Below are 19110 nucleotides of genomic sequence, written 5' to 3' on the forward strand. Positions count from 1 at the left end.
AAATTTGATCATCGGCTTTCCCTTTAAAGATCTTAAGTGCAGAATTGCTCTTTAATTAACCCAATGCATTGCCCTTGCCTACATGCTCATTGGTCATCTGGTCGTCCGTTGCTGACCTTGTCGTGGCCCCCTGGAGTCAGTGGCTGGGGGCAGTGACTGCGTCTGTCCTGAGTCAGGGCCAGTGTAAAGTGAGCAGAGCCGCCCCACCTGCAGGAGGGAGCCGGGCTGGGGAGGACCTTTAGCAGCCTGGGCCGCCCCAGGTCAGTGCAGCTGGTGCCGTGGGGGTGACAGATCCCCTCAAAGTGCACAGAAGATGGCCCGTGCCCGCACTGCCCGTGCTGGAGCGGGCACTGAGCCTTCATGTCGGGGCTTGAGGGCTTGGGATGCCTGTGAAACGAGCCGTGATCACACCTGGGCTGACCTTCTCACGGGTGTGAGCAGTCAGATGAGCTCCCGTGAGGAGCCGCCAGACCTTGAGTGGGGACGGGTGCCATCAGCGACCGTCCAGCCCTCTTCCGTGGCGTGTCCTGGGCTGACCAGTGTCGCCTTCTCCCGCCCTTTGCAGGACCGTGGTCATGCCAATCGCGAGCGAGTTTGCCCCGGACGTGGTGCTGGTGTCATCAGGCTTCGACGCAGTGGAGGGCCACCCCACGCCTCTCGGCGGCTACAACCTCTCCGCCAAGTGTAAGTGGGCTTGCAGATTGCCCGGAGCACCCATAAAAGCTTCTGTGCTTTTATGGTCAGATGTGCTCTGTATTTCAAGTCTCCTTTAGTGACAACAGAAGGAAACTGTCCTTTTTACGTCTTACCGAAAACCTGATAGTGCTGGCAACCCCAGAGAATGCTGGGCAAGCAGTGGGACGGTGTAGACCAGGAGGCCTCGGGAACTCCCCGCCCTGGAGGTCGTGCTGGCATGAGGTCGTGCAGCCTGCGAGCTCGGGGACCCCGGGTGCACGTTCTGTCAGCTGGGACGCAGTGCCCGATGTCGCCACGCTGAAGAGGGGGAGCAGGCCCTAAACCCTGTGTGGAGGGAAATAGCTGAAAGCAGGTTTACCTCAGAGTTGGAGGGAGGAGGGAGCCCCAAATTCTGTGCATGCTCTGGGGGATTTGCATAGGATGATGGCCCTGCTTTTAACCCAGGAGACAGAATGGCTGTGAAAAGAGCCCTGCCCAGTGGTAGCTGTGGCCTGTGCTTCTGCTCTGTCACAGCAAATCACAAAGCAATGGAAGACCTCCTGGCATTGAGCCTCAGGTCCTCAGAAAGGCCCTGGATGCCCCGCTCCCCACCCCCGACCCCAGCCACTGCTGCCTGGTGCCCCGGGTGTCACAGCAGTCGAGGCATCTGGGATTCTCCAGGGCTCCTGGACATGGCCCTGGTGACTTGTATGAGGCCCTGGGGTCCCCTTGTGGCCCTTGGTCCCCGTCAGTGCAGATGATGGAGGAGAGCCCATCCCTGTCCCTGTCCCTCACACGGAGAGAATGTGGGCTCACAAGAGAAGAAAGATGGAAACAAAAGGCGGCCCTGGGGTGGCCGTGCTCCAGCGCAGCGCCTCTCAGCATCCTCCTGCCCCCTGGCCGTGGGCCTAGTGGCCGACCAAGTGACCAGGCAGAGGGCCAAGAGTGTGCACCATGCCCAGCGCCCCTCCACGCCTGGTCCAGACTGCTGCTGCCGCTATGTCCCGAGCTTCATTTAATCCTCATGGCAGCCTCAAGCCAGTGTCACTATCCCCATCAGGCAGAGAGGAAGCCAAGGCTTTCGGAAGTTACTGCCTCGCCAGCACCCGCAGCTGTCAGGGAGCACAGCCCAGCCTTGGGCCTGGTCTGCTGATGGCCAGCCTGTGATGGAGCCACTGATCAGGGTGGCGCAGTCTCACCAGCTCTCTAATAAATGGCAGACTGTCCTGGCCAAGGGTGGTAATTATCATTACCCGTCAGGCGCTTTTGGCCAATGGGAGGGTGATGTGGCTGCAGTGGGGGGACTGTGGCTACTGATGAAAGCCAGGCGCTCCAGACGCGGGTGTGTGAGAGTCCTGGGCGGGGGGGGGGGGGGGGGGGGGGGGGGCACGTGATGTTGATGTGTGTGCCTGCATGTGCGCATGCACGCATGTGCCCAGCACGTTGGCTGGCCAGAACCCCCTGGGCCTCAGGGAGGATGCAGCCATGCCCTAGCAACTGTGGGGTGGGGTCCTGGCTGCTCACCACAGCCCGACCTCAGTGGTCCCAGCATGAGAGAGCTGAGGGGCTCCTCCCGCGGCTCCTCCCCATCCCCCAAATGAGATGATTTGCGGCATTATAAAATCAAAGCCCTGAAACTGTAATTCCTACTCTTGAACAGATCAAAAAGAATCCCAGCCCGAAATTCTTCGATGAATTTATTACAATCAAACCTGTCTTCTATTATGTGTTTCGGTGTGCCAGCCCCCTGGGTCTCCGTAACGTGATGTAATGCATTTCTGGAGCTTTGATCCACTGCCAGGCGTCAGCCCGCGGCCCGCCCCCGCTCTCCACTTGCATCTCGCGTTTCCGTTGCAGGTTTCGGGTACCTGACGAAGCAGCTGATGGGCTTGGCTGGAGGCCGGATTATTCTGGCCCTGGAGGGGGGCCACGACCTCACGGCCATTTGCGACGCCTCGGAAGCATGTGTTTCTGCTTTGCTGGGAAACGAGGTAGGAGGACCAGGAGGCCGCAGCCACTCCATGCACAGGCTCAGGGTGGACCTGGGCTGTTTCACTTCGCTTCTACTCGGTGCTGAATATTCCCTCCCACCCGCACTTAATAGGACTATTATACATTTGACAAAACTGTGATTATGGCCAGAAGGAGATGAGAAAGACAAAAGGATTGTAAGAACGCTTTTCTCTTAAAGTGATGGTTCAGGATCCTATGTTTTAAAGTGCCCACCTTTATGTGTGGGCTACGTGGAGAATATGTTAAGTTCTTGGTGTCCTTCTTCACGGGCAGTCAGTTCCAGGAATTTCTAAGGCACATTCTGGGGGGGGTGTCACTATGCAGGTCGGAGGCTGGGCCTCGGTTCACGGCAGCTCCTGATCAGCAGCCCTGTCTGCTGCTCTGACCCCACAGGTGACACCCAGGGTTAGGGCTCTGTGCTGTATACCACTGAGGCCACAGGGCGAAGTCAGGGAGATGCTGTGGCCTGGCGTGCACAGCCGGAGCGCAAAGGCTCTGGACTGGGAGAGGGAACTTTTGAGGGTTCAAGGGAGTGTTCTGTTCCCCTGTGACATCGGGTGCTGGTGCTCCAGGCAGGAGAGCCACCCCAGCTGTGGATGGACAGGGTGGTGGGAGGGGAGGGGCTGCTGGTGACAGTGTGGTGTCCAGCCTGCTGAGCATCTGAAGTTTATGACACAAAACTGGTTTGTAGCTTTCGTTTTGAATTTCTGAAATGTGCTCTTCCTGAAACTAAATTCACCCACAGGCCTGTGGATATGGGGCCACAGATCTGTGTCCTGACCCCATCAAAGGAACGTGGGGCAGGTTCACATTCCCCTACGGCATGGCTTTCTCTTGTTGCTTGCGGCGGCGTTACCACGTAGTCCTAGAAACAAGCTGGCTGGTGTTGGGGGAGCACAGGCAGAGTGCCCTGGATCACTGGCCCAAGCCGCAGCAGGGAGGTGCCTGGGCCACAAGCTTGCCAGACACAGGGCCTCGAGGGGCACAGGGCCCACATGGGGGACACCTGGAGGCAGCTCGTGAGCTCTGGTCTCATGCCGTACCCTGGGACTCCCCTCCCCCCACCCTATCAGAGAAACGGGGCTTTTCCAGGTTCGCGATGCGCGAGGACACTCTTCTGTAGGGTCGGGCTTACTGGGTGTCCAGTGAGGGTGCCGTCGTCTCTGCACACACCCTCCTGCTGGTCACCACCAAGAGTTGAGGGGAACTGAGTGACAAGGCTCTGACCTAAGGACAGACACACAGTCAGGAGAGCCAGGCCATACCACAAATGCAGCCCTGACCACATATGGTGGGAGGAGGGCATGCGTGGATCCACAGGCCACTTGGGGAGGTCCCGATGTCCAGTCAAGAAGAAGTGGGTGAGAGAGGGGCACAGTCTGAGGAGCGCTGGTGGGGAGGCCAAGGTGGAGACAACCCAAGAGGCCGTCGGGTTACGTTCAGGGCTGCGGGTCAAGGAGGCGCCCGGCACTGCTCAGCCGGCTGGTGTCCTGCTGGTCGGCGCGAGAGGAGAGGCCCCCACCCCAACCTCCTCTCCCTCCTCTCTCTTGGGAGACGCTGAGGCCAAAAGGCCCAGAAGCCCCTGGAAAGGTCTGTGCTATGAGACGGCCTGGCCTGGGAGGCCCCTGTCAGAGCCCGTCTCACGTGCTGTAGACTCGTCCTTGGGGCTCCCTCCCGGACAGCGCCTCACCCTGGGAGGTTCAGAGCTGGCTAGGGCTCCTCCAGGAGGCGAGTCACTGAGAGCCAGGCCTGGCTGTCCCTCAGGCTGCCCTCCTAGACCCCCGTCAGTGAAGCGCAGTAGATGGCGGGGCCCACAAGGCACTTGAAGGCTCTGATGGGAGGTGCGGAGTGGGGCTTCAAGCAGGTCCTTGAAGGTACGTACAGTAGTCCCCCTTATCCGCGGTTTCGCTTTTCACGGTTTCAGTTACCTGTGGTCAGCTGCGGTCCAAAATATTAAATGGAAAATTCCAGAAATAAACTATTTGTAAAGTTTTTATGAAACTTACAAATTCTGAGTAGGATGATGAAGTCTCACGGCTTCCTGCTCCATCCTGCCTGGGACGTGACTCATCCCTTCGTCCAGCGTATCCGTGCTGTAGATGCTACCTGGTAACGTCTTGGTTATCAGATTGGCTGTCACGGTATCGCAGTGCTTATGTTCAAATCACCCTTATTTTACTTAGTAATGGCCCCAAAGCACAAGAGTAGCGATGCTGGCAATTCAGATATGCCAAACAGAAGCCATAAAGAAGCTTTAAGTGAAAAGGTGGAAGTTCTTGACTTAATAAGGAAAACAAAAATCATATGCTGAGGTTGCTAAGATCTATGGTAACTTTTATTACAGTATGTTGTTATAATTGTTCTATTTTATTATTAGATATTGTTGTTAATCTCTTACTGTGCCTAATTCATGAATTAAACATCCTAGGTATGTATATATAGGAAAAAACAGTATATCCAGGGTTCAGTACTGTGCACAGTTTCAGGCATCCACTGGGAGTCTTGGAACGTACCCCCCGCAGATAAGGAGGGACGACTGTATTGAATTTGACTGCATGCAACAAGGTTCGGTGGGACGACAGATTGTAGAAAGGTCTCCAGTGATGTGACGCGGGGCTCTGTCCTTGAGTCATTTCTAGTCAGTGTTGTTGCCTGTCACTTGAGTGAACTAACAGAAGGCACACTGTGGACAGGAGGAGGAAGCGTGGGGCCTGTGCCCCCCAGGCTCAGCGTGGACAGAGCTGACAAGATGGCCTTTGGAGACAAATGTGAGGTCTGCACCCAAGTCCCAGCAGCAGCCGTGCAAGCTGAGAGTTGAGTATGAGGAGGACTTGGTTTGGGGTTAGATCTTCAGGAAGCTCTGCATGTGTCCTCCGTGCAAGACAGCCCAGCGAGGAGAGGAGGGCGGGGCATCCCTGGGGAGTGCGGCGCCTCTCTGCCCCGGGGCCACTCCTGAGGAGGGCAGTGACCAGGTGAGCACAGTCGGAGGACAGCAGTGAGACCCTGCGCATGCCTCCTGGAGCAGCCGCACTCGACGGCTGAGCTCGAGGCTTGAGGGGGCAGTCTAGACCCCTGCACCACGGGCGACAGTAGGACCCCGAGGGCCAGAGTCACCGTGGCCCTGTTCCCTGCGAGGAACTGCCTGTGCAGCCACATGCCCCAGGGCATTCAGAGCCCCAGCTCGTGCCCCCGCCCTCGGTTAGGGAGGTCTGGCCAGCGATGGGGTGGGGGCAGTGGGCTTGGGGTGGGCGCACCTGGGGATGGCTCCCCCTCCCCCTGACAGCCTTTCCTCATCACGCATGGTGATGGTTTTAACCTGAGTCACAAGTGGATCAGCGATCCTGGTGCATCTCGTTTCTGGTCAGCCAGTTAGTGATACGCTTGAATATTCTCAGGTGAAATACCAGTCTGCTTTTTAAAGTGCCCACAGCATTTCACTTATCCTCTCTTCACATAAAACAATCCTTTCCCCCTTTTCTGCTAGAGTTAAAAGACAACTAATTTGTATATTCAAACCATTCTAAAGCTTCTGGACTCTTCGAGCTAGTCATTTTAAAATGACGACAGAGAACTTGGCTTTCAACTAAGGCCTGTTCCTGCTCCCAAAGTGTTTGCTCTTCTAACAAGAAAATGTTCTTTTACTGAAACACATCAAAAAAGCAGGAAGCTCTAGTTTTATCAAGGTCTCTTAAAAATCTTGTTAATGCAAGAAAGTTGGACCGAGCCCCTCTCCCCTGCCCCATGGCCTTTGATGAGAGTGATGTACGGCGTGCTGGAGGGTTTGGCACGCACACACAGGGGCGGCCAGCTGTGGACAGCGGCGAGCTGCAGGGGGCTCTGCTGCCTGGGGCAGGACAGCTGAACCATAGAGGTGGGGGAGCGGAGCAGCAGCAGGCCACAGCAGCTGCCCCAAGAGAGCACTGTGTCTGAGGTCAGCCATGCTCCTAGGAGCCGTTATTTAAGAGTTTCAGCTTTAAGTTATTTGCAGCTATCGGTGACAGTTGACAATGAAATATCATTTAAACGTATTACACAGTGTGGTGTGGACAGAAGTACAGGAGGTCCAGTGGCTGGGGTGCTGGGGCGAGCCGTGTCCAGCTTCCGGCAGAGAGGGGCTTCCCAGGCAGGTGGGGGCGGGCGCTTCTCATGTCAAACGTCACCCCAAAGGCAAGGTTTCGTTTGGGCCCATTTTCTCTTGAGTCACGTGGCATTTCAGGGCTGAATGCTGCCATTTCATCCCACCCCCTCCTAGATGAGTCGAGGATTCCATGAGCCTGCAGCCTTGGGAGAAAAGGTTTCATTCAGGAGTTGAGCTCCTCTGTTACGTTCATATACTTTGTGAAAGGTGTGCATGTGAAAAAGCTGAGTGATTAAAAACAACAGTTGTGTGTGTGAGAGAGACACGGAATCACTCAGTCTGAGGACGACTTGTCTGCTTCCAGCCAGGCTCTCCCTCCCTCTCTCTCGCACGCACACGCTCACACACTCCCGGTCATGCTCACCTCAGGCCAGCAGTGGCACACCCGCTGCCTGCAGCTGGTGGAGGGCGCGGGGTCCGAGTGCATGTGTTCCTAGCTGAGGGCCACGAGTCGCCTCTCCCTCCGGCCAGTCTCCTAGATCCTTGCTGACCGACATTCGGGAAGGTGGGCCTCGCCCCATCCTTAAGTGGACGGAGCTGTGCCTGCACACAGCTAGACCGTCCTCCTGGCCTGTCCTCTAGTCACAGTGGGATGCAGGAGCTGACCTTCCAGCCCGCTGTGTAAGACGAGGGTGAGAGAGTTACCTTGGTCGCCAGCCGCCTGGCTCAGCAAAGGGCAGCTCTAGAGCAGGATGTCCTCCTGGGTCCGGACGCACTTGGGCCTGTGTTCCCACCTGTCCAGCAGGTTTCAATACATCGGGCACTGACCACCAAGCTCCCACTGTGGGGCCCAGGCCGCAGAAACCCCTGTGTTCACAGCACTCAGCTTTTGTGGTTGATTTTTTTTTTTTAATGCCTTGTGGTCTTCCAAGAGGATTTCAACAACTACAAAAATACAAGCAAGACAGGAGAGCTGGGGAAGTCAAGATGAGGCGAGTGGGGCAGATGCAGTGGGCTGGCCCGAGGTCCAACAACACAGGAGAACGTTCTCTGCCCTGGTTCTCTACGCACCTCTTCACTTCCTCAGGGAGGGATTTTCTGAACATCTGCTTCCTGAAGAGAACCCGCCATGTTGCACACCTGCTTCCCTAGTGCATCACGATGGAGCACACTGCCGCCCGTCCAGTTCCTGGGCGCAGCAGCGTGCAGAAGTGCCAGGGCTAAGCTGGACCGGGAGTGTGGGCCTCCTGTCCCAGCTGTGCCTTGGAGCCACTGTTCCCCCTCCCAGGGCCTCGTGTCCTTGGCTGTCATGTCCCCCAGCCCTCTCCCACAGAGAAGAGAGGGGAAGGGGCACACTCACCCCTTAGGGAGCCATCCTGCCCCCGCAGGTGAGGGGGGCCTTGCCTGAGAAGAGCGGCCCGAGGCCTCTCCCGCCGCTTCTGAGAGTCATTTCCTTCTCCTGATGCCCGTCCCGAATGCACTAGGCCCACCCCAGCCCAGCTGCGGGGCCTTGTCCTGCCCCACCCTGCAGAGGAGACTGAGGCAGCGGTGGGTGGAGGGCAGGCCGTGACCCGCCTCACGAGGCACTGTGGGTCGGGGGGTTGGTGTGCATTGCCCCAGGAGCACTTCCTCTGCTGGGTACTGAGTCTCAGTTGTCCTTTAACTTTTTTTCAGAAGGAATCATGATTTTTAGCCCTCTTACGGTTTATTTTTGTTTTTTGAAAGTCTTTTGGAAACCAACCTGTCACATCCATAAGCATTTGCGTTTTCACCAGAAGGGCCACGAACAGAGGGTACCACCTGGTCACCAGATAATTACTGAGTTCCTGCTGTGCTGCCAGGCACCTTTCCATGCACCAAGGCTACCAAGTCTAACCAGGCAGGCGGCCCTCCTGGTGCTCACCACGGTGGAGGGAACAGCCCCGATCTCTCAAGCAACCCCTGAAACAACCATGAGGAGGGACAGGTCTGGGGGGTCTTCTCTGGGCCACAGCCAGCTAGTGTGCGGTCCCGGGAGTGGCCATGGAGGTGCTCGGGGCAGCACGGATCTGGTGGAGACGCCATCGGCGCAGAACTGAAGCCACAAGCAGTAACCAGGCGGCTGGCCCACCCAGGCCCTGGGAGGCCCCTCTGCAGAGGAGTCAGCAGCAGGTTGGGAAGGAGACAAAGCGTCATGATTGCGACAGAGGGCAGAGAACCTTCCTGGGGGTGTTCTGTGGTATCACATGCTCCAGAGTAAGATGAGAGCTGACAACGGTCCTTTGGAAGCTGCTGTGTTGAGGCTGAGAAAGCTGCAAGAGTTTCTCTGGAAAGAAGGGCGAGCACATAGGGGCACCGGCTGGACAGCTCTCGGCAGCCACCTGCTCAGACGTTGAAATGGGGGGAGTTAGCCGGTGCAGTGCCGGGGGCAGGAGGGGAGAGGGAGGAGAGAGGCAGGCAGGGGCATGTGGTCAGACACAGAGCTGCGGGTAGTCCCCATGTGATATCCTCTGTCTCCTCCGGAAGGGCGGAAGGGCGGGTCAACTGCTGGGGTGGCCGGGCCATCTGAACTTGGACAGGGACTGTGAGTGCAGGAAGGTGACCAAGCTGACCGAGCATGGCCCAGGACCGTGGCTGCCCGGAGGGTCTCTGACGGCCTGGTGCTGGCCAGAGAAGGGCTCCCAGGGGGCTTGGGACAGGTCCCTGTGGGGACGGGCACCTGGTGCCTCCGTCATTTTAGTTTTCCTGGCTGGCCCAGATATTCCCAACACAGTAAAGTTTTATATATTCAGAAAAGCACAAACTCTGACCCGGGTTCTACCGGGATATATTAAGGACTGTTTTCTTAGGACGCTGTAAAGTCTTGATTCTTCTCACTCAAAGTGTGGGCACCTTTAACTACAGAGTATAAAAGTGATTTCAGTACGTAATAAAGACACCGAAGAACTAGAGAGCTGTAGCAGACCAAAGCAACCCACGTGGCCCCCAGTCTTCTGTTCCTCGAGGGCAGATGCTGTCCGAGTGTTTCTTGCCCCACTTTGCTAAGGCCGCCTCCTTAAAGACTGAGCTGAACATAAGCCTAATTTCTGATTTGGTTCTGAAGTCTAGCCGACTCATGTGAGAGTGAGCGTGCCCTCAGGGGGCGTGGAGGCCTGTCTATCAGGCTCGGGACACGACATTGACTATAGTCCGTTTGTTCCCCCAAAAGGGCCATCTCCCACGGGGGTGCACAGAACGAGCACGGCGTTAGAAGTCGTTGAGGTCATGTTCTAATGACGTTCCGCTCCAGCACAGCTCCCCTTCCAGGACACACAGGTAGGCGGCCGCACAGGCCGTGCTGCCAGTGCTCCAAGTCCTTGGACCACACTTCCCATGGGCTCCTTCTGGCCAGGCAGGGCCACCCGGTCACTCGTCTGCTGGCACTGGGTGACCTCTCTTGCCTTTAGATCCCTCTGTCGAGTGGGCACCATCACCCATTTCTCTGCTCCCTGTGGCCGCCTGCCCTGCTTGGCCCTTCCTGTAGAAGAGGCGTCGCTCTGCTGCTTTCTAGGGACAGTCCACGTCACCCCTCTGCTCAGCTCAGCACCCAGGCTGCCTCACCCCTCGCGCCCTCCCTGCGGTCAGTCCACCACTCTGGCCTCTCCCCATGCCTGCCCCGGCAGCGTGCTCCCCGGGGAGTGGGGCTTTGCTCTTTGCACTGCCTGAGGGGTCCCCCGGTCCGCCTCCTCCAGGTCTTGGCTCAAACGTCACCTGCTCAGTGAGGCCCACGTTGGTTGCCACACACACCCAGTGACCTGCCCACCCCCACCCCGCACCCTGATGCTCTGTTTTCCCGTGGCACTTGGCACCTCTGACATTCCGTCTGATTTACCTGTTCATTATGGTTTTACTTTATTGGCTGTCTCTCCCCACTAGTATGATGCTCTGTGAGGCCAGGGGATGTTTGTCTGTCTGTCCACAGACGTATCCCAAGTTTACAGAATAGTGGTTGGGACTTAGTAGGCTGCTCGATAAACATCTGTTAAATGAAAGAATAAAATCCCAGTTAGCAAGGGGGTAATACTTTGAGATATGAAGTTTCTCCTGCTTCCCGGAACGTTTTTCGGAAGTCGAGGCCAGGAGCTGTCCACTTGCGTCTCTGGCCCTGGAGCACAGCCCGGCAGCAGCAGGTGCTCCATGGTCGGCTGTTGGAAGAGCTGAAGTGCAAGCCAGCAGCGTGCTGTCCTCCCAGCTGTTATTCCACCTCTGCATTGCAGCCTCATCCTCAAAACCCAGGTACATGCGTTCTGTCTCTCCTCCACTCTTCAGTGAACGCGGCAGAGACACAACCCGTCACTGCGGGCGACGCTGCCCTTCCTGTGCTTCCCTCCGCCTGTGACACTTCTTCTCCCAGGGACCCAGGAGGCAGGCCACACGCTCTCCCTAGCCGCAGTGGGGACGATTCAAATCCTGTTGCAGGCATCTGCTCTTGCTTTCTCGTCAGGGAAAGTATTTTCCAGAAAAGCCAAAGGCAATGCAATTGAGGAAGAGTTTAGATCATTTCCCCGCTATTTCTCACGTTCTTTTCCCTTAGCTCCATGTAACTTCGTAACAGGCAGAGAGAACAGACAAGGGAGCCAGCACAGGGTGAGGACCCTTCTTTTCTTTTCATCCCTTACGCAAACGCACTATGAGACCTCCACTCGCAGACGCCTTTGCCAGGTGCAAGGGACAGAGCACGGTGAGCCAGGATGCGAGGGGCAGGCCAATGTCCTGGGATGGCTGGAGACGAGGGCAGCTGCCGTCAGAGTGGGCAGTGGGCGTGGCACAGTCAGGGACGTGGGCACCACAGGGCTTGGACGTGACCATGGCAGAGCGTATTGGGAGGAGAGCAACATATGACCCTGGAGGGCCAGCCAGCCCCAGTGTGCGGATCCCGCCGGGGACGTTGGCCATGGGGAGCGTTGGAGAGGAGGGGAGGACAAGAGAACAGCAGAACCAGGGTTTAATTTCAGAGGGTTCCCAGCGACTTCCTCTCACGCATGTGTGTACACATGCACGTGCAGGCTCTGACGTAGCCCACTGTTTCAAAGTGACAGATAATTTATGGAATGAGTTACTTTTTTAAAACAACTCTTTTCTTAAAAGTGGTAAAACTGAAATTCCGGCGTAATGTTAGGGTTGGGACGTAACAGTCAGGACCCAGCAGGTGATGCTGCAGTGCTGACCTCAAATCTAAATGGCTTCTCTGCTCGAGCTTCATGCCCCGCAAGGAGCCTGGGGCTCTGCGCTGTGTCACCCTCAGCAAAGGACGAGCTGACCAGGCCACTCCTAGGAACACTGCCCGTCCTCACGGCTGGGGCCCAACAGCTGGGGGCAGTGCAGCGGTCCCGGTGTGGCTCCCTTCCTACCTTTCCTCTGGCCTGGGACTCGCGGGGGTGGTGCCAGTCAGTTACGGTGAACTCCCTGCACAGTCTCCTGGGACGAGTGCAGCTGCATCTCTGAGGTGGGCATCTGGGAGAGGGCATGGTGGGTCCCAGGAACGTGTTTGCCCCCCTTTATGAGATAAAGGCAGAGTGTTTGTCCCACGGCCCCCTCAGCAGTGGGTGACCATCCTCAGCAACACTTGGCATTCTCACCTTTGACCTCTGCCCATCTGATGTGGTGAAACAGCACACAGGGTGGTGTAGATGGTCGTTTCCTCATCGACGTGAGGCTGAGCATCTTTTCATGTGTCTGTTGGCCCCTTGGGCTTTCTCTTCTGGTGAAGTTCATGTCTTTCGCTCATTTTTCTGTTAGACTTTTTCCTATTTATTCTTATAGGGGGTGACTTGGATGGGTGGATGCGTGGGTGGATGGATGGGTGGGTGGGTGGATGGATAGGTGGGCAGATATATAGATGGGTGGATGGGTGGATGGATGGATGGATAGATGGATGGACACGTAGACAGTTAGAAGTCACCTCTTTTTCTGTCCTCTGGAAGAGTGAGTGAGGTTCATAATAATCTGTTCCTTGACTAGGAGGGCTCTTCTGGCCATGGGGTTCCTTGGGGAAGATACTGATATACTTTGGGAAAAACTGATTCAATCATTTTCTCTTGTTTCTTCAATTAATTTTGGAAAGTTACATTTTACCAGGAGTTTGTCCATTTCAGCCAAGTTTTCAGGATTGTTGACGAAAGTTAACAGTATTCTCTGATTATCTTTTCCATCTCTGCTGTACCTGTAGTCATGGCCCTCTTTTCATTCCTGTTATGTTTATTTGTGACTCCTCTGTAGTTTTCTTGATCAGTCCTGCCAGAACTTGTCAATTTAATTAGTCATTTCAAAGAATCAACTTTCAGCTACAGTATCTTTTTTCTTTTTTCAAAATTTATTTCTGCCCCTTTTCTGTGTATTTTCTCTACTTCTTTCTTTAAGACTGTTCTGTTCTCTTGTTCACTTCTTAAATTGAGTATTTTCTTTTCAGTCTTATGTTCTGATGTTCGCATTTAAGGTTATAAGTGTCCTCAGCACAGCACTCAGCTGCAGCACACACTGTGATATGTAGCATTTTCATTATTTGTTAGTTCTAAGCATTTCCTAATTTCTGTTATGACTTTTTCTTTGACCTATGATTGGTGTGTTTTTTAGTTTCCAACCATAAGGGCTTGTGGTTCCCGTTATCAATTCCTAAATATTGCATTGTGGAGAGAGAAGGCTGTCTGCTTGGCATCTGTTCTTTGTGGAGACTTGCTTCACGGGCTAGTCCATGGTCAGCCTGCATAGACGTTCCACATGTGTTTCAGATGACGTGTCTCCTCCGTCTGCTTTACAGAGTTCTGTTTATGTCCATTAAACCAAGCTCACTAATGCTGCTGTTCACATTTTGGTTTTCTTTATGGATTTCTGTCTGCTTCTCTGCTCCATCTAAGAAAGACACATCAAAGTCTACTATGATGATACATTTATCTTTATCTCCTTTACGTTCTACACATTTTTACTTCATATGTTTTAAAGCAATTTTACTAAATATGTACAAATTTTAAATCATTATATCCTTTGGATGAATTGAAATTTTTATCATTATAGAGTGACTTTTTTTTTTTTTTTTGAGGAAGATTGGCCCTGAGCTAACATCTTTTGCCATTCTTCCTCTTTTTCTTTTTCTCCCCAAGGCCCCAGTACATAGTTGTATATCCCAGTTGTAGGTCCTTCCTGTTCTTCTATGTGGGACGCTGCCTCAGCATGGCTTAGATGAGTGGTGAGTAGGTCCGCGCCTGGGATCCGAACCGGCAAACCCCGGGCCGCCAAAGCAGAATGCGCAGACTTAACTGCTGTGCCACTGGGCCGGCCATTATAGTGACCTTCTTTATGACCTTCTTTAAGGTTTTCCCTTAAATCTGTTATGACAAATGTTTAAGGTGTTCCTGGCCTCCTTTTCCCCACATGTACCATTTTTCATCCTTGACTTTCAGCCTTCCTCCTATGTTGCAGATGTTTCTTCTACAGACAGCCTGAGGCTGGATTGCACTGTTATTTTTTATATCCAGTCCAGCAGACTAGCTGTCAGTGGAAACTTTGGTCGGTACAGTTGGTTTGCTCACGTGCTGTTTTGTTTTGTTCATAATCATGTCTATCATCTTGTTCTGTGAACTTTGCCCCCCTTTCGGTAGCTCTTTCTTTTTTCTCTTTTCTTGCCTTCTCTTGACACAACTGAGGGTTCCCCACATTCCATTTGTTCCCTCTACCGAGTGGAAGGAGACACACCCTACTGCTGTTGTTAGTGGTGATCCTTGCAGATGTTGACATGCACCCTCGACGTGGTCAGTGACTCACCCCTCCCCACACACCTTGGCCGGGCTGCTCTGGCCCTGGGTAGGGTCGCAGGTCCAACACAGGACCCCCAGTTGGACATACTTACACCAAAAAATTACTTGTTTATCAGAAGTTTAAATGCAGCTGGTGTCCTGTATGTTCATTTGCTAAATCGGGCGGCCCCAGCGCTGCTCCCAGGTCATGTGCAATCACTGACTAGTGTTTCTTGTCCCTCTTTTTTTCTTTAATTTCACTGATTAGACATCGTTATTTTTGTTTTATGTGGTGCCTATTTATTTGGCTTTTCCTGCATCTATGCCATTTTCTTTGCTCTTCACTCCTCATTTCTCAGATAATTTTGTGAGACATGATCTAGGATCATTTTCTTTCTGCCTGAAGCACATCCTATAGCATTCCCCTTTCAAGTCATTATTTCACCCTCATTCCTAGGTGATAGTCTCACTGGCCTTACAGGTCTGGGCTGACCATCCTTTTCTCCTGACACATTGAAGATACTGCACCCCTGTCCCCTTGCTTCCTTTGCTCTGAAGCAGTCTGCCTGGCTCACGGCTGCTCCTTTGAAGACTGTGTGTTTCTCTAGCTGCTTTCAGAATTCTCCATTTGTCTTTGATGTTCTGCAGTCTCACTCTGATGTGCCTGAGGTGGGTTTCTGTTTTAATTCTTTCTGCTTGGATCTTATTCCCATCGTGAACTGAGGATTGGGGCCGTTGCCTGATCCTGGAAAACCCTCAGCCATTGGCACCTTTATAATCCTCTCCCCGCTCTCATGGGGTCATGAGAATAGAGGAATAAAGGAACAGGTGCCTTCTCTCTCTGTCTGCTCCTCTCGTCTCTGAGCTGCATTCAGGGTCATTTCTTCAGTCGTTGCTGCCAGGTTACTAACTTTCTCTTTTGCTGATTTGTTGAGTTTCTAATTTCTCCAGTTGGGTTTTCATCACTAGAAGTTCTGTCTGGCTCTCTTTCAAGTCTTGCAGCTCAGTTTGAGTAATCTCTGGTTCTCTCATCATACACTAATATCTTTTATTTTTAATACATGTTAAACTTGCTTACTTTATAGTTTATAACTGCAATCTTTGAGGATCTAAATCTGCATTTTTTGATAGACTTTTTATTTTTGGATGGTTGTAGATTTACAGAAAGTTACAGAGCCAGCACGCGTACTCCTGTGTGCCCCTCAGACAGTCCCCTCTGCTGTAACCATCTGCCGTCAGTGGGATGTGCATCTCACCTGGGAACCAGCCCAGCACGTCACTGTTAACTCCACTCCAGACGTGCTGAGGTCTCGCCCGTCTTCTCACGATGCCCTGTTTCTGTTCCGGGTCCCATTCAGGACCCCAGAGCACACCAGGCACTGCGTCTCCTTGGTCTCCTCGGGGCCATGACAGTTTCTCAGTCTCCTTGTTTTTCATGACTCCAACAGTTGTGAGGAGTGCCGGTCAGGTATTTTGTAGCATGTCCCTCCGTCTATGTTTGTCTGACTTTCCCCTCATGACTGGGCTGGGGGAAGGGTTTGAGGAGGAACAGCCCCGAGGTCAAGTGTCTTCCCAACGCCTCCTCCCCGGTGGTGCCATCCGTGTGGCTCATCTGTGCTGAAGCCGACCGTGAGCACTTGGTTAGAGTGGTGTTTCTGAGGTTTTTCCACCATAGAGTTCCCTTTTCCTGCATGTGTGCCCTTGGGATGGAAGTCACCATGTGCAGCTCAGCTCACACTCGAGGGGACGGGGGGGAGGTGTTAAGCTCCACTTGGTGGAGGGGGGTGTGCACATAAGTCATTTGAAATTCTTCTTCAGGAAGGTGTCTCTCTTCTCCCCATTTATTTATTTATCCAGTCACTTACTTATTTCAGTGTGGACTCCTGGGTATTTGTTTTATACTCTGAGTTATAATTTGGTACTATGTAATGCATCCGTTTCCGATTGGCCCCCGTGTGGGCCCCTCTGAGGTGCCCCATCATCTTGGCTTTGAGCCCCTCCTTATTCTCTACTCTGCAGGGTCCCCCAGCCCTAGATCCAGCCACTTCTCCAGGGAGCCTGCGTCCTTGTACTGCAGAATGCTGTTAGCACCTGGTTTGTGTCTCCTGACCCAAGTTCATACTGGCTTACTTCTGTGCTCTATGACATTTTTGACCGGGAACTCTTGCTTCTTGGAACTGAGCTGGCAGCGCGAATAGGCGGCCTGGTTTGGGGGGTTGTGCCTCACAAGAGGATGGACAGCTGCTCTGCCAGGCGCCCGGCATCACGGGGCCGACACTGCAAGTAGCAGCCCTCTACTTGCAGTGTTTAGAACCAGGCAGGTTCTCAGGGGGCTGAGCACAAAGCTTTCCTTACCCAGTCTTTGCGAGCACGCTGTCTGTGTGTGCCTGCTCTGCTAGCTCACCCCTGAGGTTGCGGTCATTCCAACCCCGGCTTGCGCGGCCAGGGCCTGTCCCCAGGATATCTGACCTCTCTGGGCAGGTTCCAGCTTTGTTCCAGACCCCAGCAGATCTCCCCCCGTTTTGTGGGCTGGTCCAGTTATTTAAAGTTTTTTAACTGTTGTTGAGTTTTTATGATCTATTCAGCCCACCGTGCTTAGTTGTTAGGTTGTGGATGCCCTGGTCTGCCCGATGGCCCTCGCCTGACTCATCACTCTATTCCTTGTTATCTTCAGCTGACAGCACTTAAGGAAAAACCCTGAACATAGTTCCCTCTGTGAGAGATTCCGCTCATTTCCTTCCAGTTACCTTTTTTCCTGTTATTGGAAGAAAACCGTGAACAGGGGATACTCAAGCATTCTTGTTTATAAGACCAGGGATGTGACAGTGATATTTCCAGAAAGCAATCATTATTTCCCCAATGTTACGCCACGGTAAAAACAGTGCACCCCATGCTGATGTCCTCCTCCAGCCTGCTCCTGGACACTGCCCGTCGTCCTGGCCATGTGGGAACCACAAACACGCCTGATGGTCTCCTGGGAAAAACACCATAAAGAAAAGAAATACAGTTTTGCAAAAAGTTCATATAATAAAGACCAAAACCACGTTATTTGGCTTTTTAAAGTTATTTTCTCTTCTCTGTTAGCAAATACACTCAAGAGACAGACACTGACTTTGAACATCCCACTTGAACGCACATGGGGATTATATTGACATCCTTTCTATTCACTATATATTTATTTACTTTTTTCCAGCTTGATCCTCTTCCTGAAAAGGTTTTGCAGCAGAGACCCAATGCTAACGCTGTCCGGTCCATGGAGAAGGTCATTGAAATCCACAGTAAGTCACTGGCAGAGTGCTCAGCAAGGAAGCCCTGCTGGGGGTGTGAGAGGGAGGGGGACGGGCGAGAGGGAGGGCACAGGACTCCTGTCCCACAGGTCCCCACCCCTGTGCCCCTCTCCATGTCACTGCCACCGCTGCCCCAGGCCTGCGTGACAAGGCCTTGCTTTCAGCCAGCATTTGACATGCTGGTAGAGACTCATTTCACCCCCATTAATTTCCCCACAACCTACTAGAACAGTAACATCAGCTCCATGTCACAGGTCAAAAGAATTGAGGCTCAAGGAGTCTTGTGACGTCACTTGCTCCAGGTCCCCAGCTAGCAGGGGTGGGACTGGATATGAACCTGTGTCCTAGAGTCTGGTCTCGTCCCCTGGACCAGAGAATCCCCATTCAATCAGCTCAGAGAACCCGGGGCCCTGCAGAGACCCGACGCAGGGTGCAGGGCCCCCATTTCCTGCACTTCCCCTCCAGCGGCAGGTCCTGGTGACCAAGGGGACTGGCCCAGAGCAGGCACACCTTGTCTCGGGTGAACTGACAGTGCCCTGCCCTCATCAGAGCTCTTTGTCTTAGGTCTAAGGATGACCCAAATCACTGAGACTGTCTCGTAGGTGGCTGGAAACCAGGGGTCTGCCCTCTGTTCTTCTGTGCTTTTCTGGCCAGCACTGAGCTCCTGGCCTCAGAGCCCTTCTCACTGGCTTCCCGATGAGAAGCCCCTGCGTGGAAGGAAGCACTGAAGGCCGTGCTCAGCTCTCCCTGCACTTTCCCCTCGCCTCGGAGGGTCTGGGTGGGAGACCCCCTCAGCCTCTGGGCAGCAGTGTTCCTGCGCCCGCCTGCGCCCAGAGTCAGGGAGCGGCCCCACTCACAACCGCCCCACAGTGAGGAAGGGGCCAGGCCCCGCGGGAACCCCCGCTTCATCCAGGGAGCTCCTGCCTCAGGGCAGACTTGATTGCCCCGCAACGTGGAAGCTTTTCTGGAGAGTCCTGGTCTTTGTGTGTTTGAAACCAGGCCGCTCCTGGCTTCTGCCTCCTGAAAGAGGGGTGCTTTTCAAGTCACCCGTGATAAGGCATGCTTGAGACCCTGGGCCGCGGGGAGCCTCTTCTGCGGCTCCGGTAACAGCGCTTCCCCCGCCAGGCCAGTACTGGCGCTCCCTGCAGCGCCCCTCCTCCACGGCGGGGCGCTCGCTGGTCGAGGCCCAGAAGTGCGAGAGCGAGGAGGCCGAGACCGTCACCGCCATGGCCTCGCTGTCCGTGGGCGTGAAGCCGGCCGAGAAGAGGTGAGCGCCCCTGCACTGCCCTGGTCGCTGGGGGCCACCAAG

At 54.1% G+C, this 19110-nt stretch overlaps 1 protein-coding gene across 5 annotated transcripts in view; it reads left to right on the forward strand.

Moving 5' to 3' along the window:
- HDAC4 (histone deacetylase 4) overlaps positions 1–19110 on the forward strand; it is a 339331-nt gene that overhangs the window by 314812 nt on the left and 5409 nt on the right. For all 5 annotated transcript variants that reach the window (XM_087424602.1, XM_087424600.1, XM_087424599.1 and 2 more), the window contains exons 23-26: positions 566–684; positions 2533–2666; positions 17708–17792; positions 18927–19068. In XM_087424602.1, coding sequence (XP_087280728.1) covers positions 566–684; positions 2533–2666; positions 17708–17792; positions 18927–19068 — 480 coding nt within the window. The remainder of the gene's footprint in view (positions 1–565; positions 685–2532; positions 2667–17707; positions 17793–18926; positions 19069–19110) is intronic.

Source organism: Ceratotherium simum, chromosome 37 (genome assembly GCF_057802395.1).
Source record: "Ceratotherium simum simum isolate JZ-2026a chromosome 37, ASM5780239v1, whole genome shotgun sequence".
In the NCBI taxonomy this organism is placed as follows: Eukaryota; Metazoa; Chordata; class Mammalia; order Perissodactyla; family Rhinocerotidae; genus Ceratotherium; species Ceratotherium simum.